This window comes from Prinia subflava, chromosome 18 (genome assembly GCF_021018805.1).
Source record: "Prinia subflava isolate CZ2003 ecotype Zambia chromosome 18, Cam_Psub_1.2, whole genome shotgun sequence".
Classification (NCBI taxonomy): Eukaryota; Metazoa; Chordata; class Aves; order Passeriformes; family Cisticolidae; genus Prinia; species Prinia subflava.
Window position 1 is genome coordinate 11,172,509 of NC_086264.1, and position 17,194 is coordinate 11,189,702.

At 41.8% G+C, this 17,194-nt stretch overlaps 1 protein-coding gene across 1 annotated transcript; it reads right to left on the reverse strand.

Annotated features, from left to right (window-relative positions):
* Window positions 1-143: 143 nt before the first annotated feature.
* On the reverse strand, window positions 144-9,161 carry SPARCL1 (SPARC like 1). The gene is made up of 10 exons (XM_063415044.1): window positions 9,108-9,161; window positions 8,928-8,981; window positions 6,978-8,129; window positions 6,242-6,311; window positions 5,508-5,635; window positions 4,843-4,963; window positions 3,934-4,070; window positions 3,323-3,471; window positions 1,887-2,035; window positions 144-1,377 (listed from the first exon to the last, which is right to left on the reverse strand). The coding sequence occupies exons 1-10, from the start codon at window positions 9,159-9,161 to the stop codon at window positions 1,349-1,351; spliced, it is 2,043 nt and encodes a 680-aa protein (XP_063271114.1). The 3' UTR covers window positions 144-1,348.
* Window positions 9,162-17,194: the final 8,033 nt, after the last annotated feature.

Here is a 17,194-nt window from a genome sequence, read left to right on the forward strand (position 1 = left end):
CACATCTTTGCAGTGATTTTCTACTTTGAGAGATTGCTTTTCACATTTAATTACTTTTTAGTTTGCAGTATGGCTGGGATTCAAATCTGGATGTGTGCCTGTGCCTCTGTGTCAAGAGAAAACTGTTGGAAGATGAAATTTCATGATTTGAGGAGCTGAATTTTGAGGTTCTTTTTCTTCTGACAGCTTAGGGCTGTTGTGGAGACTGCAGCATAAACAGAATAACTGGAAAGAGCAGCTTTAAAGTATAATCCTGTAAATTGTGCTGGTTCTTACCCTTCAGGTGATGTGAGCTGATGGGGGCCTTCAATTCATTTATGCTGCTAACAGAGGCTGACATTTCATCCTGTGTGTTTAATCAATGGGTGTTAATTGTCTATTCTCAGTAATTAGTGACATCTGAAAGGTGATGTTGAAACCTGAGGACTTCTGGAATTTTGATCCATGTGTTGAAGTAAGGTGGTGATAAATGTCCACGGTCTGGAATGACCTTGTGTGACAGTGTGGTGGCACTGCTGAGACTTTATCCACATCCTGCTTAACTGATGAATGGCTTTAGGGCTTTCTCCTTTTCCACAATTATCAGCCTTTGCTGGTTCAAGGGTAAATTTGCAGGGAGTGATGGGATTTCCAGTATTTAAGCTACCAAAGTAGCATTTGACTCCGTTTTTTTCTTTGGAGAGGTGACATGGTTCAGGTGAAAGGTGTTTGCTGATCATTCTTTGTAGGAATAGCATCTGGGGCTTTTTCCTTAAAGCAGAACATGCCTGGAGTGTTTTCCCTGAAATGTTTGGCTTAAAGTCACAAATTTATGGGGATTCAGGAATAATCTCATCCTGTCCTGTTTTTTTTATGCTTAAATTGTGCCTCTCTTGAGGTGAGAAAAAAATGGGCAAAGGTGAAAGAAACAGAATTTTCTTTGACAAAGTTGTGACAAAACCAATATATCCAAGTAGACTTCTATTTTATTTTCTATGCAGAGTGTTAGGCTGAAAATACAGTAAATAAAGGAAACAGGTTCCATTTCAGTGGGTGGTAAAATCTACATTCTATAATTCTACTGAAGAGTTTTGTGAACAGCTTAGTTCTTAGGTTAGTAGTATTTATTGCTTCAGAAAGATCATGGATACATGTGGGGGGAGACACTGGTTGTTTAGCTATGAACCATTTGAAGTAGCTATTTTTTTCTGCTGTTAATAAATGTAGAAATTTTCTGCACTTGGGTTGTTTGATGAGAATTCAGTGAACCTTATTCCACCTTTTTCTTGGAAGCTATTAGGCTGTTATTTATAGAAGTAAGCAGGATTCACCAGTTTTAGTGCAGTATTGGGAGTCTGTTCAGCTGGGCTCAGAAAAGGAGATTTTCATTTATGTCCTCTGCAACAAAGAAGAAAATATTATTAATGTTTTATGCCAAAGAGACATTTTTATGCTGAATCGCTGTCAATAAAATGACTGATGAATGAGCAATGCCTGGCTCAGAAGTGTATCTGTATTAACTCCTTGCAGCTTTCTTCCTTCATGACTGATAAACTGTCATCAGAAGAGCTGGAAAAATTCTGGGAAGAGTGAAAGCTCTGTGTGTCTGACTTCTGACCAGAATCAGCCTCCACTTCAAATTAGGGACCTGCCAGTAGGATTTTGAACACATTTTTTCAGTCTGCTTCTTTGGCCAAACGCCTTCTGTCCCATAACTCTTTTGGGATTAACCTGTGCTAGGTTGTTAACCTCATTGACCTTTTGCACCCTAATTAGAATTCTGTTTTCCTCTGGGCACAGCAGCCATGGGCTTCTGCTTACAACTTCTTTGCCTCACATTGAGGTCTGAGTAATGTTCTTGGCAGGAGCAGTTTGTTAGGTACATCTGCCAATTCTTTTAGGTTTACCTTCCTTGATCCCAAAGCAGTGGCACCATTCCTTCAAAGCGACGAGTTTGTCGTGGTCTGCGTCGCACTCCTGGAAGAAACGGGTGATGCAGTGTTCCATGGGCACCAGGGAGGCTCTCAGGGGCGCCAGCTCTGAGTGTGTTAACAACCTGAAAGAAAGAAAGGTGTGGAGAGCTGCTCTTCCTTCATAAATCAGCAGGATTATCAAAGGTGCTAAAAAGACAGCAATAATGGCTTTATCAGAGATGCCCCAGTGGATTTTGTTACGGTGCTTCTGTCAGTGAATCTGCCCCAGGTCATTATAAAGGTGTCTAATATCTGATGAATTAAAATGCTATTGCTGCATGTTTCTCTGCTGACATATTTTTTTACCAAAGAAATACTTGGACAAATTTTTTCTGGTCCAAAATACAGAGCTGACTGAGGCACAGTGTGCTCTGCTCTCAGCAGAGAGAGGTTGCTATGCAAAATGTGTGAGAAGAGCATAAAGCCTCTGGTAGTATTACCATGCTCTTGTTATTTGGGGAAAAAGTAGAGTAGGAGAGAGAGAGAGAGAGAGAAATGGGAGCTCATTAAGGCCTGAGTTTCTTATAATTATTCTGTGGACTCTAGTCCTGCCTTTCCAATCTGTTCACTTTTGTGTGGTAGCATTTAAAATCTCTGTGAGAGAGGAGTGAACAGGTTGGCCTAGAAAGCTGGAGATTGGGTTTCAGGTTTTATATCTGTATTTATTTGTGTGTTTCATTGCACACTCCTTTGGGGTGTGTAACAAGTACTGCTTGTGTAGTAATTTCAAGTATTCTAAGGAGCAACTTGCTCACAACTCATCACTTGTGGAGCTTTGCTGTCAATCCTCAGGAGATCAAACTTGCAGAAGAGCTTAACTGTGCTCTAAAACAGTAGATGTGATTGTCCTGAGATATGGAAGGTCTGAAATTGGAAATACAGATCCCATCACTGGGTGATATGACCAAAAGCTTAAAAGCTGAGTCATGTTAGGAGAAGTTTCCTCTGCACTGTGACTATATCTGCTCCTTAAATTGAAGGATCTCTGTGGAGTTAGTTGAAAACCATGGACACCTCACTGGTGGATTTTTGCTGCCAAGGCTCTGCCCTTTGTATTTACCCTGTTGCTCTCAGCTTCAGCAATAACAGGATTTCTTCCTAGCTGAGAGCATTTGTAGGTACTGAGACACTGTAGAGCTTACAGTGTTAATACATAACCATGCAAGGCAAGAGGATAGCAGGTTCTGACCTAGGATATGATCAGGAAAACAATCAGGGAAAAATTCTGTGTTAGAGAGGGGCTGATACTGGTTTCTAACAGCTAAGGGACTGATTCTGTATGTAGAGAATCCCTTGAGGTGTTTAGAAAAGTAAAACAGCCTGAGTTTAATCAGCAAATCAGAACTGAACCATAGATTTTTTTTTCTTACCTGTCAACAGGGTGCTGATCAAGCTGGTGGAACTGCCAGTGCACAGGATACACATACATGTGGTAATTTTTGTCAAAGTCGTGCAGGAGCAGCTCAAGCGGGTGGTCACCAGCCACAAGGCGCTTGTCGTTCTGGTAGATCTTTTTGACCTGAACTCAACACAGAAATTGTTATTTTTTTTTGTTTGTTTTGAGATGAAGACCTGTCCTGGAGGGAGCTATCTGGCAAGAAGGTGTTCTGGAGAAATGAAACTTGATAATAAAGTACCACTAGGGAAATGTATTTTAGTGTTGGTGACCATACGCAGCATGAAAAGCCTGCCTCAGGTAGTCCAGGACATTTTTGCTGCTGTCCATGTCACTTTTGGCAGCCACTAGAAAGGATGTGGAATTCTTAATTGGCTTAATTGTCAGACTCAGCTATGGAGGGCAGTAACCTCAGCTTGTTAGGAGATTAAACCAGTTTTATCATCTCTTCTGTCCTGAGGCAAGCAACTCTCATGTTTTGGTGTGAAATAAACCCTCTCAGAAGTCATCTAATTAATGCCAATTAGCATGAGATGTTCTGGGCTGGCCCAGGTAACTGCATGGTTTTATTTGAGGCTTGCTGACCTTGTTCCTTTGCTTTTCAGTTAGAATCCCAGAAGTGTTCAGGTCACGTTCGTAATATTGAATGAGGATGTTCTTAAGCCAGTCTCGCATCCGGAGGGGAAACTGATGCACTTCATAATCAGTACAGGGGGGGATGTCTGTGCCAAAGAGAAAAGCTTTGGTGAGCAAGTCACCTATTAAGCCCCCATTCGAGCATTTCTGAGATTTGAGATCTATTCCCAGTTAAAACTAAAATTGATGGAGTTGTCAATACATAAAATTGGGAATGCACCTAATGTGTTCAGTTATGAATCTACAATTTTTTGGTGCACGTGCTTAACCAGTTGTGCAAGCCACAACTTTATATATCCGTGCAGCTTTTGAGCACAGTTGTGCAGTGAAGCTCTAATCAGTCAGTGGCATGACAGCAGAGTTTTTGACAGCAAAGGAATATTCTGGCTGGGAATACACTTTCCTCCTACCATATACAGCAATCAAAGAGGTTGGAAATCAGTTCTGGCTTTTAGATCCTGAGTTCTGCATTTGGCATCTAAGTTTGGTTGATGTTTTTGGGGTTTTTTTTTTGTTTTCCATGGGGGGTTTGAGATGGACATTTTAATTTATTACCTCTCTGCAAACATGGTTTTTCTGGTCAAGGATTTACAAAAATCTTCAGAGGCTATAGCAATAGGAACAGGGAAGGGAGAAGGGGGAAGATAAGGTCACCAACAAATTGGTGTAAGCACAGGAGAGCTGTCCAAGTTTCAGATAATTTTTAACCATGTTTAGGGTTTTGAAAGCCTTAATTAGCAGATAATCAATGCACAAGTGTCAGACTACAGGAAGAAGGGAAATTTAGGGCTGGCAGATGGGTTAAGGCTACTGGTTCTTTATACCTAGGTGAATTCTTCAAAGAAAAAACAAGCTTACATTTGCAGGAGCCCATGTAGTCTAGGTGCAGCTGGCGTCCCATTTTTGTCCCTTCCAGTTGACATTTGGTACCAAAAAGCTGACATGTGCCATCATAAGTCCTGTTATCCGTGCCACAGACCTAGAGGAAGCACAACCACCTGCGTTGAGAAAAAATCCCTGTCTCTCAGAGGCATTACAGTAATAAAAGCATCATTAACATGTGGTGAATACCCACGGGGAGCACACATGATCAGAAATATCAGAATTTTTAGTGTTGAGGGCTAGCTGTCTGCCCTTGTGCAGCCAGTGTGGGTTTAATTTTGTGGTTGTACTGCAGCCTCTGAGATGCTGTGGGGTTATTTCACTCAGTGTGCACTCAGCATGTGCTCTAAACCACGGAATGGATGCCTAGAACTGTTATGGGAAAAGGGGAAAAAGGGAAAATCTACAATCTCTGAGAGACTGAGTGAAGCAACCGTGCAGTCACAAGGGTTCACACAGCCCTCAAGCCACCCTTCGTCAGTTTGGGTGCTTTATTCTTAATTTTGCAATTACTGCAATCACTCAAAATCACTTTCATGCTTTTTAGGGTAGAATCATTCTCAGTAAAGGCAGAGGAATGTATTTTTTGTGAATACTTTAGGGGGCTTTTCCCAGTCCTGTGCACTGTGTGAAATACTCACATGCTCATAGTCTTTGGTGGGAGGGCAGGCAGCAGGGTCCTGGCAGATGCAGTGAGGTTTCCCTTGTTTGTCTGCACGGCAGACTTTGCCTCTTTTGCAGTGGAAGTTCTGACACGTGTCTGGCAATCCTGGCAGGAAAGAGGGGCTGTTAGAGGTTGTGGGATAAAGCCAAGGCTTTGTCAGATGCCACTGACAGCCAAAGCAAAGTACAGCCCAATATTCGTCAAGAAGTTCAAATGCATTTTTAAGTTTGTGATGAAGCTGGAAAATAAGCCAAACTTTAAATGAGGATTTTTGTGAGACTTCTAGCAGTCCCAGGTTGGAATTGGATGGGGAAATATACTTTTTTTTTAGAAAAATCTGTTCTATATGGACTGACATTCACTTCCAGCCTCCTTTGGTGAAACACATCCCATCTGTCTTTGCTGAATCAAGCACTGCCCTTTGTCCCACTCCTTGAATTCAAGCTACTGTTTTAAACTGAAAGCTCTCAGTGCAAGGTAATCCCCATTTCTGCACAACTGACACAAAAATTTGTGCACTGCCTACAAATGGTTTTCACAAACAAATTACTGAATCCAAGGGGGTATGGAAGGGATTCTCTGGGAACACAGGATTAGGCACAAGCACAGTTCAGCACGTGAAATCCTGTGCTGCAAAAGACAGAAAAGAAATGCAGACCAGCAGATTCCCCAGCTGCAGAGAGCTGGGGGTTACATGACAGCTTTGCTTACCAAGGAGAACCTCCTCATTCCTGCTGCTGCCACTTTCCATCTCACCATGGGAGCTGCCTGTAGTCTTAACCTGCACAGTCACAGAAGCATAAGCAGAAAGCTGTGGTAAATCTTGGGAAGGAAAAAAATACTTGGACAGATTGTTTTTGGGTCCAAAATATAGAGCTGAGTGAGGCATAGTTTGCTCTGCTCTCAGCAGAGAGAGGTTGCTATGCAAAATGTGTGAGAAGAGCATAAAGCCTCTGGTAGTATTACCATGCTCTTGTTATTTGGGGAAAAAGTAGAGTAGGAGGTGGAGAGAGAGAGAAATTGAGCTCATTAAGGCCTGAGTTTCTTATAATTATTCTGTGGACTCTAGTCCTGCCTTTCCAAGCTGTTCACTTTTGTGTGGTAGCATTTAAAATCTCTGTGAGAGAGGAGTGAACAGGCTGGCCTAGAAAGACTGGGTTTCAGGTTTTGTATCTGTATTTATTTGTGTGTTTCCTTGCACACCCCTTTGGGGCTGGAGCTCTTATTTGAATGTTGTTCACTTCCTTTCTGTTCCTAAATGCTCTGGGTGCAGTGACACAGCATGAACTAGAGGAATAGTGAATAGAAGAGGAGATGAGACTTCTGCATATTAGGAAGTCACTTGTTTTTCTCCAGCAGGTCATTTCAGTCATCAGGAATTTAAATTTGGAGCTAGTCCCTCTCCCCCTTTTTGTAGTATTCGAGTTTTATTTTAAAGATAATTTACCTTATCTTCACTGTCCATTGAATTCATGTTCTGAACAGAGCTACTCATTTTCAGTTGTTTGTTGTCAGAATCAGGTGGCTCATGATCATAATAATCTTGCTCAAAGCGAGCAAGGTCTTTAATCTTGACAATTTGGTAATCCTCAGTCTCCCTGTGAGCTGCAGTGTCATCTTCAGTGGCTCCTTCCCCTTCAGGCTCAGTGCTGGTGCTCTCCTGGTCGTTACTCTGGATTCTCTCCTCCTCCTCATAAGCTGCTTCTTTCCAGGCATTGCTGACATATTCCTCACCATCAATGTCACCACGGTCGTGACCATCATCATCATCATCATCACTGTCTTCCCTATCCTGTATTTTCACCACTGTGTCATGATCACCCTGATAATCCACTTGAATATTGTCTATTCTCTCTTGACTTTGCTGTTTGCCATCCTGATATTCATTATGGGTTTTTTGAGAGAAGGGGATTTCTTCATGGGACTTCCTCTTCCCGTTCTCCCTCTCTTCTTCCTCTGGGTCAAATTTCTGGCTGTGTCTCTTGGTGTTCCAGGTGGGTTGGCTGGAATCTCTCAGGAGTTCCTCTGCCTGCATGCTGTTCTCATCTTGCTGTCCTTTGTGTCTCTCCCCTCGCCGTGTCTGCTGGCCTTTGTCCCTTGTGTCCCTGTAGCTGGTTTCTTCACCCCATTCCTCATCCTCTTCTTCCATGCTTTCCTCTTCATCGCTTTCCCTGGTTTTTTCAGACAGGCCAACAGCGTTTTTGTTATATTTCCACATGTTTTGCTGGTGATGAGGGCTGAAAGCACCCTCTGGGTGTCCTGTGTTTGCAGTGTTCCCGTGCTTCTCGTGCTTCCTGGGCTGGTCGTGCTCAGAGCTGGACTGTTCTCTGCCACTGCTGCCAGAGTCACTGTCCTGGCTATCAGCAGCCAAGCCCAATTTATTGTGCAGAGCAAGGAAATCGATGCTTTTCAGGCTGCTTTTCACTTGGTGCTCGCTCCCAGATCCTCCTGGTTTCCTCATGGTCTGGGGCTCATCCCTGTCTCCAGTGCCTGGCACTGACACCTCTGGTTTTGAGTTTCTGTGAGTGGGCAGCAAATCCTCCTTGTCTACATACCCTGTGTTCTCTTCCTTTGAGGCTTCAAGATGAATATATTCACTCTTTAAAAAAAAAAGATTTAAAAAAAAATTAATAAATCTTAGGATTTATTTGAAGTTGATGCAGTGTTATTTTTGCCTTGCATTGCAAAGCATGGCACTGGCTTTATTTGTTTTCTTTGTATGTGCTCCTCTTAACCTAGCCCAGAGCATGAAATTCACAGCTGGTGTCCCCTCTCTTTCTCAGAAAATCTGTTTATCTGTCCCTCCTTTTATTGCTGGAATTTCTGGAGAGGTCTGTGCAGCTCTGATTCAGAGACAGATGCACATGGGTGTCTTGTGAAAGCTCAAAATGCTTAATTAGTATTTTAGTCATAACTACAGGCACTTGTAGGCTGCGGTAATTATCACTTACCTCAGAGAAGGGGGATGCAAAACATAACTCCCTACACAGATAAGGGAAAAATAAAGAATCTGGGAAAAGAGGAGCAGGTGAAGAGAGGGCACCTTTCCCAAGGTGTCCTGGTAGTAATTCCTGAGGAGTGCCCTGCACTGATTTCATAATCCATAAATTCATCTGCTTTGAGTCTGATACCTCATTGCTTACTGGCTGAAGCCACCAGGAACCATTGTGACAATTACAACATCAACAATAGATGGTTGAGTGCCTTTTTCTTTTTTTCTCTATCTGTCAAGCCAATAGCAAAAGTGGAATATGCAAGACATGAGATATTTGGGGTGAGAGGACCTGATTTTTTTTTAATATAAATCAATTTACCAGCCATATGTGCTAATATGTTTTTTATATTAAAGAGGAATGATGGAAGTTATTTCCTATTGTTTAAAGAACAAGAAGAGTACCTTTTCTGGAGTTCTCTGTCTGTGAGTTCTGAGCTTGTGGTTTACAGGATGGGTCTAAAAAAGACAAATATATGAATATCTGCACGTCTACAAAAATTTGTCTAGGTCAATGGGATAAAATAGAATATTCTCAGAATGGGAAATTAGGTGCTTGGTAATAATAGCAAGATAAGAACTTACTGGAATAGCAAAAACTGGTCCTACAAGACAAATGAAGAGAGCTACAGCCTTCATGATTTCCAGATCCTGTAGAGGACAATAGTCAATGGTACAGGGGTAGGGCTTAGAGGTTTCCTTTCTGCAAGAAACATGAAAACAAAACAAGTTAGGATTTGGGTGTAACGACCTAGAAATGACTGATGGAAGCAAAGCAGTGGCTGCTGTAACTTGTTAAGTGTGGAGACCCCCAAAATTGCTATATAATGTCCTGTAAACTCAGATGTGAGACTAAAGGACACTTTAATCTAACTAGAGGACAGTTTAGTCTAATTCTTGGACAGTGATTAAGCTGTAGGCTGTGTTCACAAACTCCAGCTTAACTAGAGGACAGTTTAGTCTCAGTTTTTTGACTGTGATTAAGCTGTAGGCTCTGTTCACCAACTCCAGTGAGTGTTACTGAGAGGCAGAGCTGTGAATGGACACAGCTTGAGCATTTAAATACTCACAAACACTTTAAGTATTTATCCCTCCCTCTGAGACAACACTTTGTGAAAAACGCCTCTTTTTTATTAAACTCTGAGGCAGTGCTGCTGGTGGCACCTCCTGGCTGCTCCCCTCTGTGGCTGGCAGGAAGAATTCAGAGGTGAAATTCTGCTCAGAAGTGCTGCCCAGGCTGTTTGAAGAATGGCTGCAGTTCTGCTTCTGTGTTTTCTGGGAAATTGTCACCCCAAGTGTACACTTTTGGAGGATCCCTCTGTTAAACATCATTTAATGTCATTATCTTTCCGTTAATGAAGATCAGAATACTCATTAGTGGGGCATATCTAGTATGCAATCCATTTTTTTTCTTGCAGTTAGCCTCCAAATTACCCCTTGACTAATTATCTATTATCTCTTTGGCACTCACAGTTAGCTGTCTGAGATTTTTCAGAGGGAAAGGCAGAATACAACGAAAGCCATTAATGAGCATATGCAAAATGCCTCACTGGGTGGGTATGGGCAGTCACTTCAGATCAGTTTAGACTGAGGGTTATGCAGAGCCCAGCTTGTCAGAAATGCAGGGCAATAATCCAATTTCATGTAAAGCCCTAAAAACTGCACACTGTGCTTTTTTGGAGGCCTGGCAAGTGACTGAGGAAAGGAGGATTTGAATGTCAGGTAGGCTTGATTTCCATTTCTTTCTGTTGCTGGTGAGTAACAAAGATCTGGGACTATCACTTAACTGAGCTTCCTTTTTTAAAACTCTCATTTGTCATATTTGCTTTGGTAAACTGGTTTGAAATTATAAATGAAAAGTTCTGCGTGTTATATTTTATTTATAATTCCAGTTTTCTAATTTGGCTTGTCTCTTGTCTGTAAAAGTTGCCTCTACTCCCTTTGCTCAAAAAATGAAAAAATAGTTGGAATAAATCTGAGTTCAGGTGGCTGGACAGGACTTTTGTATTTTATTTTCTTATTAACAGCAAGCCCACAGGAAGCATAAGTCTAGAATTAAGTAATTGGTCTTGAATAAGTAATAAATTATTAGGGAAGCCTGACCACACTGATTGGAGTGTCCTATGATGGATTGTGAGATTTTTTTTTTTAACACTAAGTGGGGAGGCATTTAATTCTTCCTTTAATTTCCAAATATGTCCAACAGAAAAGAATTTTTAAAAGCAAGCTTTTGTAACACGTAAGTTTAATAGAAATGTCAGGAAGGAACATCTACACAAGAAGCTATTTTTAAAAAAATAACAGCAGGGAGACATCTCCCTGGGAAAATGAAATTGCTGTACTCTGCAGGAGAATCTGTAGGAAAACTTAGACAAAAGGTGAAATTTCTTGAGTATGATGGGGTTTTTGACCAAGAAATGATTAAATTAACAATATTTCACCTTGGTTTATTGAGCAAGCAATGCTAATTAGGGTTTGCATGGCAAAGAGGCTGCAGGGCTGTCGTTCTAACAGAGTCAGCAGTCCCTTGAAACACCCATCAGTGACAGGAATTTTTATTAAAAACGCAAGAGTGACACTTTTAATTACAACTGGTACAGCACATTCCTGTTTCCAGGTCTGTTTCAAAAGCCCATGTGAGGACATGAGTATATAATACATGTAGAAGCTGGTTTGTGTGTGCACATCCATAAAACTAAAAGGCAGATGTTGAGGTGAATTTCTGATCTGAGTAAAAATATTAAAAAATATTTTTAAATGTTAAAATTATTAAAAAATTAAAAATTTAAATTAAAATATTAAAGCATTAAAATGATCTCCCTCATTTTGTACCAGTAGATAGCTGCTAGTGAGAACTGATCCTTCTATTTCTGCCAGTTTTTTACAGCTGCAAAAGTCATCAGGCATCAGTCCTTGATGGCTGAGTGCAAAAAGATCAAAACCAAACCAAAAGTATTTCAGGACAAGTTAAAACAATTTTTAACAAACCATTCATGTTAAATTCATGTAATTGTTTCATCTCTTATGTTTCTACCATTTCATTTGATTTTCTACTTGTTTAGATCTGAGTTTTTAGAGTTTGAGGTTTATATTGTTTTTTTGTTTTGGTTTGTTTTGTTTTACCTGAGCTCTCTGTAATTTAAGACCAGATCAAGTCAAAAGGAACTGCTTTGATTTAATTTGAAGAGGATCAAAATGAGAATTATTAGGCAGAATTATTTTGATATTAGTTGGTGGGGTTTGTCCTCTCCCAGATCTTACATTTCTTTCATGGGTTCCCTGTTTGGTACACATTTTCACTAGGTCTACCAACATATTTTTGAAAAGTTCCTCCAAGACCAGACAGAATTTCTCTCTCTTTCTCCTCCAATATGAGAAAAGAAGGTGAATCTGGTTTTTTTTGGCCTTGTCTATTGGACTAGGGTTCCTAAACTGATATTTCAAGAGACTGTTGAAGTGTTGGGACATTAGGTCACACCGTGGCTTTCACTCTGTGGTTCCAAAGGAGATTTCTTGGCTCTTGTTGGCCATAATCCTTTATTGCTTTGCAGGATCACTGGAAAAATAATTATTCCAGTGGTAAGATAAAGGTTGTCTTCCTCAACACAGTAACTACACGTTGTTTTCTCTTACAAAGGACATTTCTTTCTGTTCTAGACATAAACATCTGAAATGTGTTGTCCTTAAAACAGATGACACTTTATGAAAGCTTCAGCTATTTTGCAGTAAGCAGGGAAAAATAATTGCAGGGGGTTAGATATAAAGCATTCTAGAGTTTTAATTAAGAATAAAGAAGAAACAGTACCATGGCAGTAGAAGAGGTGCTCCACTGACGTACTGGAAATCCTGGAGCCTTGCAGAATGTTGCTGCTTTTCCTGAGATGTGTTTTGGAGCCTGAAACAGCCCCTCTCAGCCAGGGTGCTGCCAGCTCCAGGGAGGGAAGGTGGTTCTCTTTGGGTCTTGGTGGAAGGAGGAATCCTAGATTTCCATGGGCTGCTGGAATTCTGGTGGATGAATGGAATCAGGAGGACAACCCAGCGCTGGCGTGGGAAGCACAGATTTAGTGTTTGGCAGGGAGGGCAGCCAAAGGGAGGGGTGCAGGAGTTTCTGCTGCATCAGCTGCTCCCAGAAGAGCTGAGCTCAGGGATCTGCTGGGCAGCCACGCTGTGGGTCTGGGCAAAGCAGGGCTCAGGGGATGCCAGTCCCTGCTGAGCTGCCTGTGGTGTTTCAGCACGCTGCACACGGTGTGTGTAAGCCTGAAAAAAAGGTAGAAACTCTACATTAGGTGTGTTAAACCCCAGTATTGGTTGGGGGTTGTTGCATAACTCTGAGGAGTTTGCTGTTTGGGAGCTGTGGCTGAGCTCCTGTCATGGTGCAGAGCTGGTGAGGAGATGGAAACCTCCACGAGCCTCTGCAGCACAGCCTTTGTGGCTTCTGCAAGCATCAATCAGTTCATTCTTTTATTTTCTTTTTTTTTTCCTCATCTCATTATTCCATCAAATGCTCCACCTGAGCTGGAATACTCTCTGGGAGGTTGTCCAGAGATACTGGAGGGGATGCACCAGTGTAAGAGCAGAGACATTTCCAGTGATCCTGGCAGCATACCCAGCCTCAAATTCCCCATTCTGCCAAGATCTTCTCTTCCTAACGAGGACAATTTGAATATTGTGTTGACATGACTGGAAAAGAGGTTGAGCAAAATGAAATTAAGTGTTTGAATGGGAAGAACTGTAATGCAAATGCTGATAGTTCAGTCACTTTAGGTAATATTTAAATACGGTTCTTTTTAAAGTTACAGTTTGACTGGCTTCTGTTCTGTTCACCCAAAAATGTAATAGAGACATTGGGTGTTGATTATACAAGATACAGTGAGAAATGTACAAAACTTGACCATGTTTTATGTGGCCAACTGTGAAGTTTATGATTAATTAAAAAAGAGCCTGAAATCAGAGCTGAGCCCTCACTCTGTAGACCAAGCAGAAAAAAAACCCTTTGACAAAAGCCCATGAGAAATTCTTTAAATCCTTTCCCCTTTTATCTCTGCTTCTCTGCCTGGAAACTAATTCATGCCTATTGAAGTTGAAATTCTGCTTGTCTGTCAGCCAGTCAGTGTCTGAAAGGAGCGGGCATATTTCAGAACTTCCCATTTGCTTTTTCTTTTGTTGTGCATGCTGAAAAGATGATTGGTTTTATCTATTCAAACCTTTGTTTTGTGCTGGCTGTACCCTCAGATTAGCTTTACTGAGTTATCAAAGATAAGTGGCTTTGCTGTGATTTTTCAGTGTTCCAGATATGGATGGACTCTCAGCTGATAGAAGAAAACTGTCCAGAAATTAGGACAAGTACAGCAATATTAGTTTTATGGTAGCTAAATATAAACTCTTTTTGTCATAAGATTCTCTGATAATGGTTATTAACATTGCCTTGAAGTTCTTAATTCACAAAAAAAGAGTGCCAGACTGTGAAGAACAGCTCAGAAACTGGAAACAAAAATTTGTAGGAGTTTGAAGGTTATTGTTGGAAAACTGTAAGTGATTTGTAGGCTTTGCCTGTTTCTGTGTTTAAACAGCTTTCTTGGAATTTACAGAACAGTGGGGAGGAAACTTTGGTTCTGAGGATATTGAGGGATTACACATTGTTTATCAGAGCTGTTACCTATTTACAAAATACTTCATGAAAGGAAATTTGAAATGCTTTAGTGGAGAAGATCTCTGGCTGCTTTCTGGTGTCACCAGGGGACCTGAGCTCGTCTTGGAGCCACCAGTCCTGGTGCTCCAGCCCTCAGTCACTGTGCCAGGCACTTTTTGGAAACCTTTCCAGGCGTGGATTAGTGATTCTCTCACCATAAAGAGTTCTGTGCCAGGTGAAGTGTGGGGGGAAGAGGGCAGGCAAGCAGCTGCTGAGCTAAGGGAAAGGGAGGATATGCAGCAAACAATAAAGATTAAACACAGAGGAAAGAAGACAGATGAGTAAAGGGACGTGAAAGAATTTGTTTTATCTGTCCCACTGTGACAGCTGCTAAACAGACACTTTAAACAAAGGAAGAAGAGCAGAACCTCAGAGGATTCTGTGTTATATTTATTAATATGCCTGTCTTGCACTGTGTTCTCTGGCAGCAAAGATCTGTGGGTCTGACTGGCTGTGGGGGAGGCAGAGTTAGGGTCAAAAAACATTTGTTTTTATTGGATCTGTCTGCACCTCTGCATGCTCAGCCCAGCCAGAGGGTTCTTATCTCTGCCCACAAGAGAGTGGTGTTGAGCCATCGGCTTCCAGACCATGGACCAGGGTTCAGCTTCCAGGTTTTTAAAATGTAAAGCAAATTTCAACAGCAGTGCTCATTCTGGTTTACAAATAAGGTTTGGCTGTTCCATCAAATGTGCCCCAAAATGACGAGGTGTGAGCAAGTTGGAACTCAAGTGTTTTAGTGCAGATAAAGAAATTCTTCATGTCCACTGGCTATTATATCAATGATGTAATACCTAGCTATGTGTCTGTGTGTTTTCTCTTTTTGCTAGAGAGGAAAAAACCCAGAAAAACAACAGACAGACATGAAACAGTTTGAGTTTGATTGCAGTGCTGATGTGTGTGCGCTGTGGAGTTCCAGGTGGTGAAGGTCACAGTCTGCCAGGGGGTCTAAGCACATCCCTGGTTGCCTCTTAGCCATTAATGAGGTGATCAGGAAATTTAGGGAAGTCTCAGTGTAACTTCCTTAACAAAAGGTGCATCTGAAGCCTTTCATGAGCCTGTGAAATGTCCTTTATGTAGATAACCTGGTCAGTTTTTTATCTAAAAGCAGGTTCTCTTGAATACAGACTGTGTTTGCAGTTTATCTTTTGCTCTGATCCAGGAGCCCTCCATCACCAGTGTTTTATTCCATTCAGCAGCAGTTCTGCCTACTCCCATATTCCAATTCCTTTATTACACGGAGTTTTCCAACCCTTCAGCAATCTCAGTTAGTCAAAACTCTATTGTGGCTTTTTATTTCTCATTCTGTCCGCATCAAATGCAGTACTGGATGCAATTCTGTCTGTGATTTTGGGAAGACAAGAGGTCCCAGGCAGAATTCCTAATGCCTGGATGTATGGAATGATCCCAGAGTGCAGGAAACTGCTCCAGCCAGGGCTGAGGCTCCAGCACGGCTGCCCCTGTGCTGCTGCTATATCAGGATTTGTCTGTGATGCAGTCAGGGTGTCAGAGACTCCCATCCTGTCTCCTGAGAGCTGCTGCTCTGGGCTGGGCCATGCTTGACCACAGTGCCTGCATAGGTTGAAATTAAATGTTTAAAAAGGAGGGAGAGAAATAAACATCTTGCCCAGCCGGGGGAACATTTCAGTCCCGTTGGGGAGGAGCTATTTTAAAGCTCAGACTGAGGGATGGTTATTTTTGCCCTTCAGCCAGACAGACTCAGCTAATGGTCTATATTGTTCAAACACTTTTCTTGACCAAATTCTTAAAAAGAGGAACAAAAACGAGCAGGGAGAGTCCTTAAGCCAGCAAGGGGTAGACACAGCTCAAACCTGAACACATCTTTACCCTCCTGTTCTTTGGGACTGCAGAGACCTGCTTTGTTTTTATTGTTGAAATGTGCATTTGCTTCAATAACGAGGCAAAGAGGTGAAATTCAGCATGAGGATTTTATGAGCAATTCTGCTGGAAACATGTACAGGCTGTGCCATCTCCACATGTTCAATCTCTTGATTGAACAACACCCTCAGCAAATTAAGGGATACTAAGGATCCAAAGGTTGGGGGGACCTTGCCAGTGTGGCAGGGAAGAGAAAAAGGATCTAGAAAATAGCTTTTAGGGTTTAAAATGTAGCTCATTAAAATGTAGTGTAGTACTTCTAATAGGCTGTATGTAGATTCAATAGGATTTGTGTCTTTTACTAGTTGGATGTTGTAAATTAGCATGTTCAGTACAGAAAAAGATAGAATGTGTTGTAACCAGAATTTAAATGTCTCTCAGGCATGCCTTTAAACTGTAGCTGGCAGCTTTTAGGCTGGGCTCTGTCTTACCCACGACCCTGGACTGCTGTAACACCATCTCTGCAATAAACAGCATTTTGAGACAGAGCCACCTGGAGCCCCACATTTCTCTCTGGCTGCTCAATTCCAGGACTTCTCTTACAAACAGGGACTGCTCATTGTGGCTCATCTTCCTTGTTTCTGATGTTCTGCTGAGCACTTGCCTTAAAACTGCCTGTGTAGATGGATTTAAATCTTAGGGTAAGGGGAAAAACAAGTTTTATGTCATGCACGGGTGTTGTTTAATTGGATTTCCAACCTGAATCCTCTGTGAAGTGCCTCTGCAGGAAGACAAAGCCTCCAGCTGTGCCAGGGGAGGGTTAGGTTGGAAATTAGGAAGAATTTCTTCACAAGAAAGGGGGATTGGACATTGGAGTGGCTGCCCAGGGAGGCAGTGGAGCCACAATCACTGGAGCTGTTTATGGACAGAATGGATGTGGCACTCAGTGCCATGGTGGGGTTGACATGGTGATGTTTGGTCATGGGTTGGACTTGATGATTGCTGAGGTCTTTTCCAACCTAATTCTGTGATTCTGTGATGAGAAGCAAAGCCTGTGTCCACAAGGAGACAAGGATTGTGAAACATTGCAATTAATCTGTTCCTTGTTACTTCAGGAACAGCAGTCTTGGCATGGAATGTCACCTCT

What these genes read in the sequence shown, in the direction of transcription:
- SPARCL1 (XM_063415044.1), bottom strand. Translation starts at nt 9,161, where the DNA reads ATGAAGGCTGTAGCTCTCTTCATTTGTCTTGTAGGACCAGTTTTTGCT. An exon ending in GAATGAGGAGGTTCTCCTTG is followed by an intron (nt 5,636 to 6,241) that starts GTAAGCAAAGCT and finishes CTTTCCTGCCAG; the next exon opens with GATTGCCAGACACGTGTCAG. An exon ending in GATCAGCACCCTGTTGACAG is followed by an intron (nt 2,036 to 3,322) that starts GTAAGAAAAAAA and finishes TCTTTCTTTCAG; the next exon opens with GTTGTTAACACACTCAGAGC.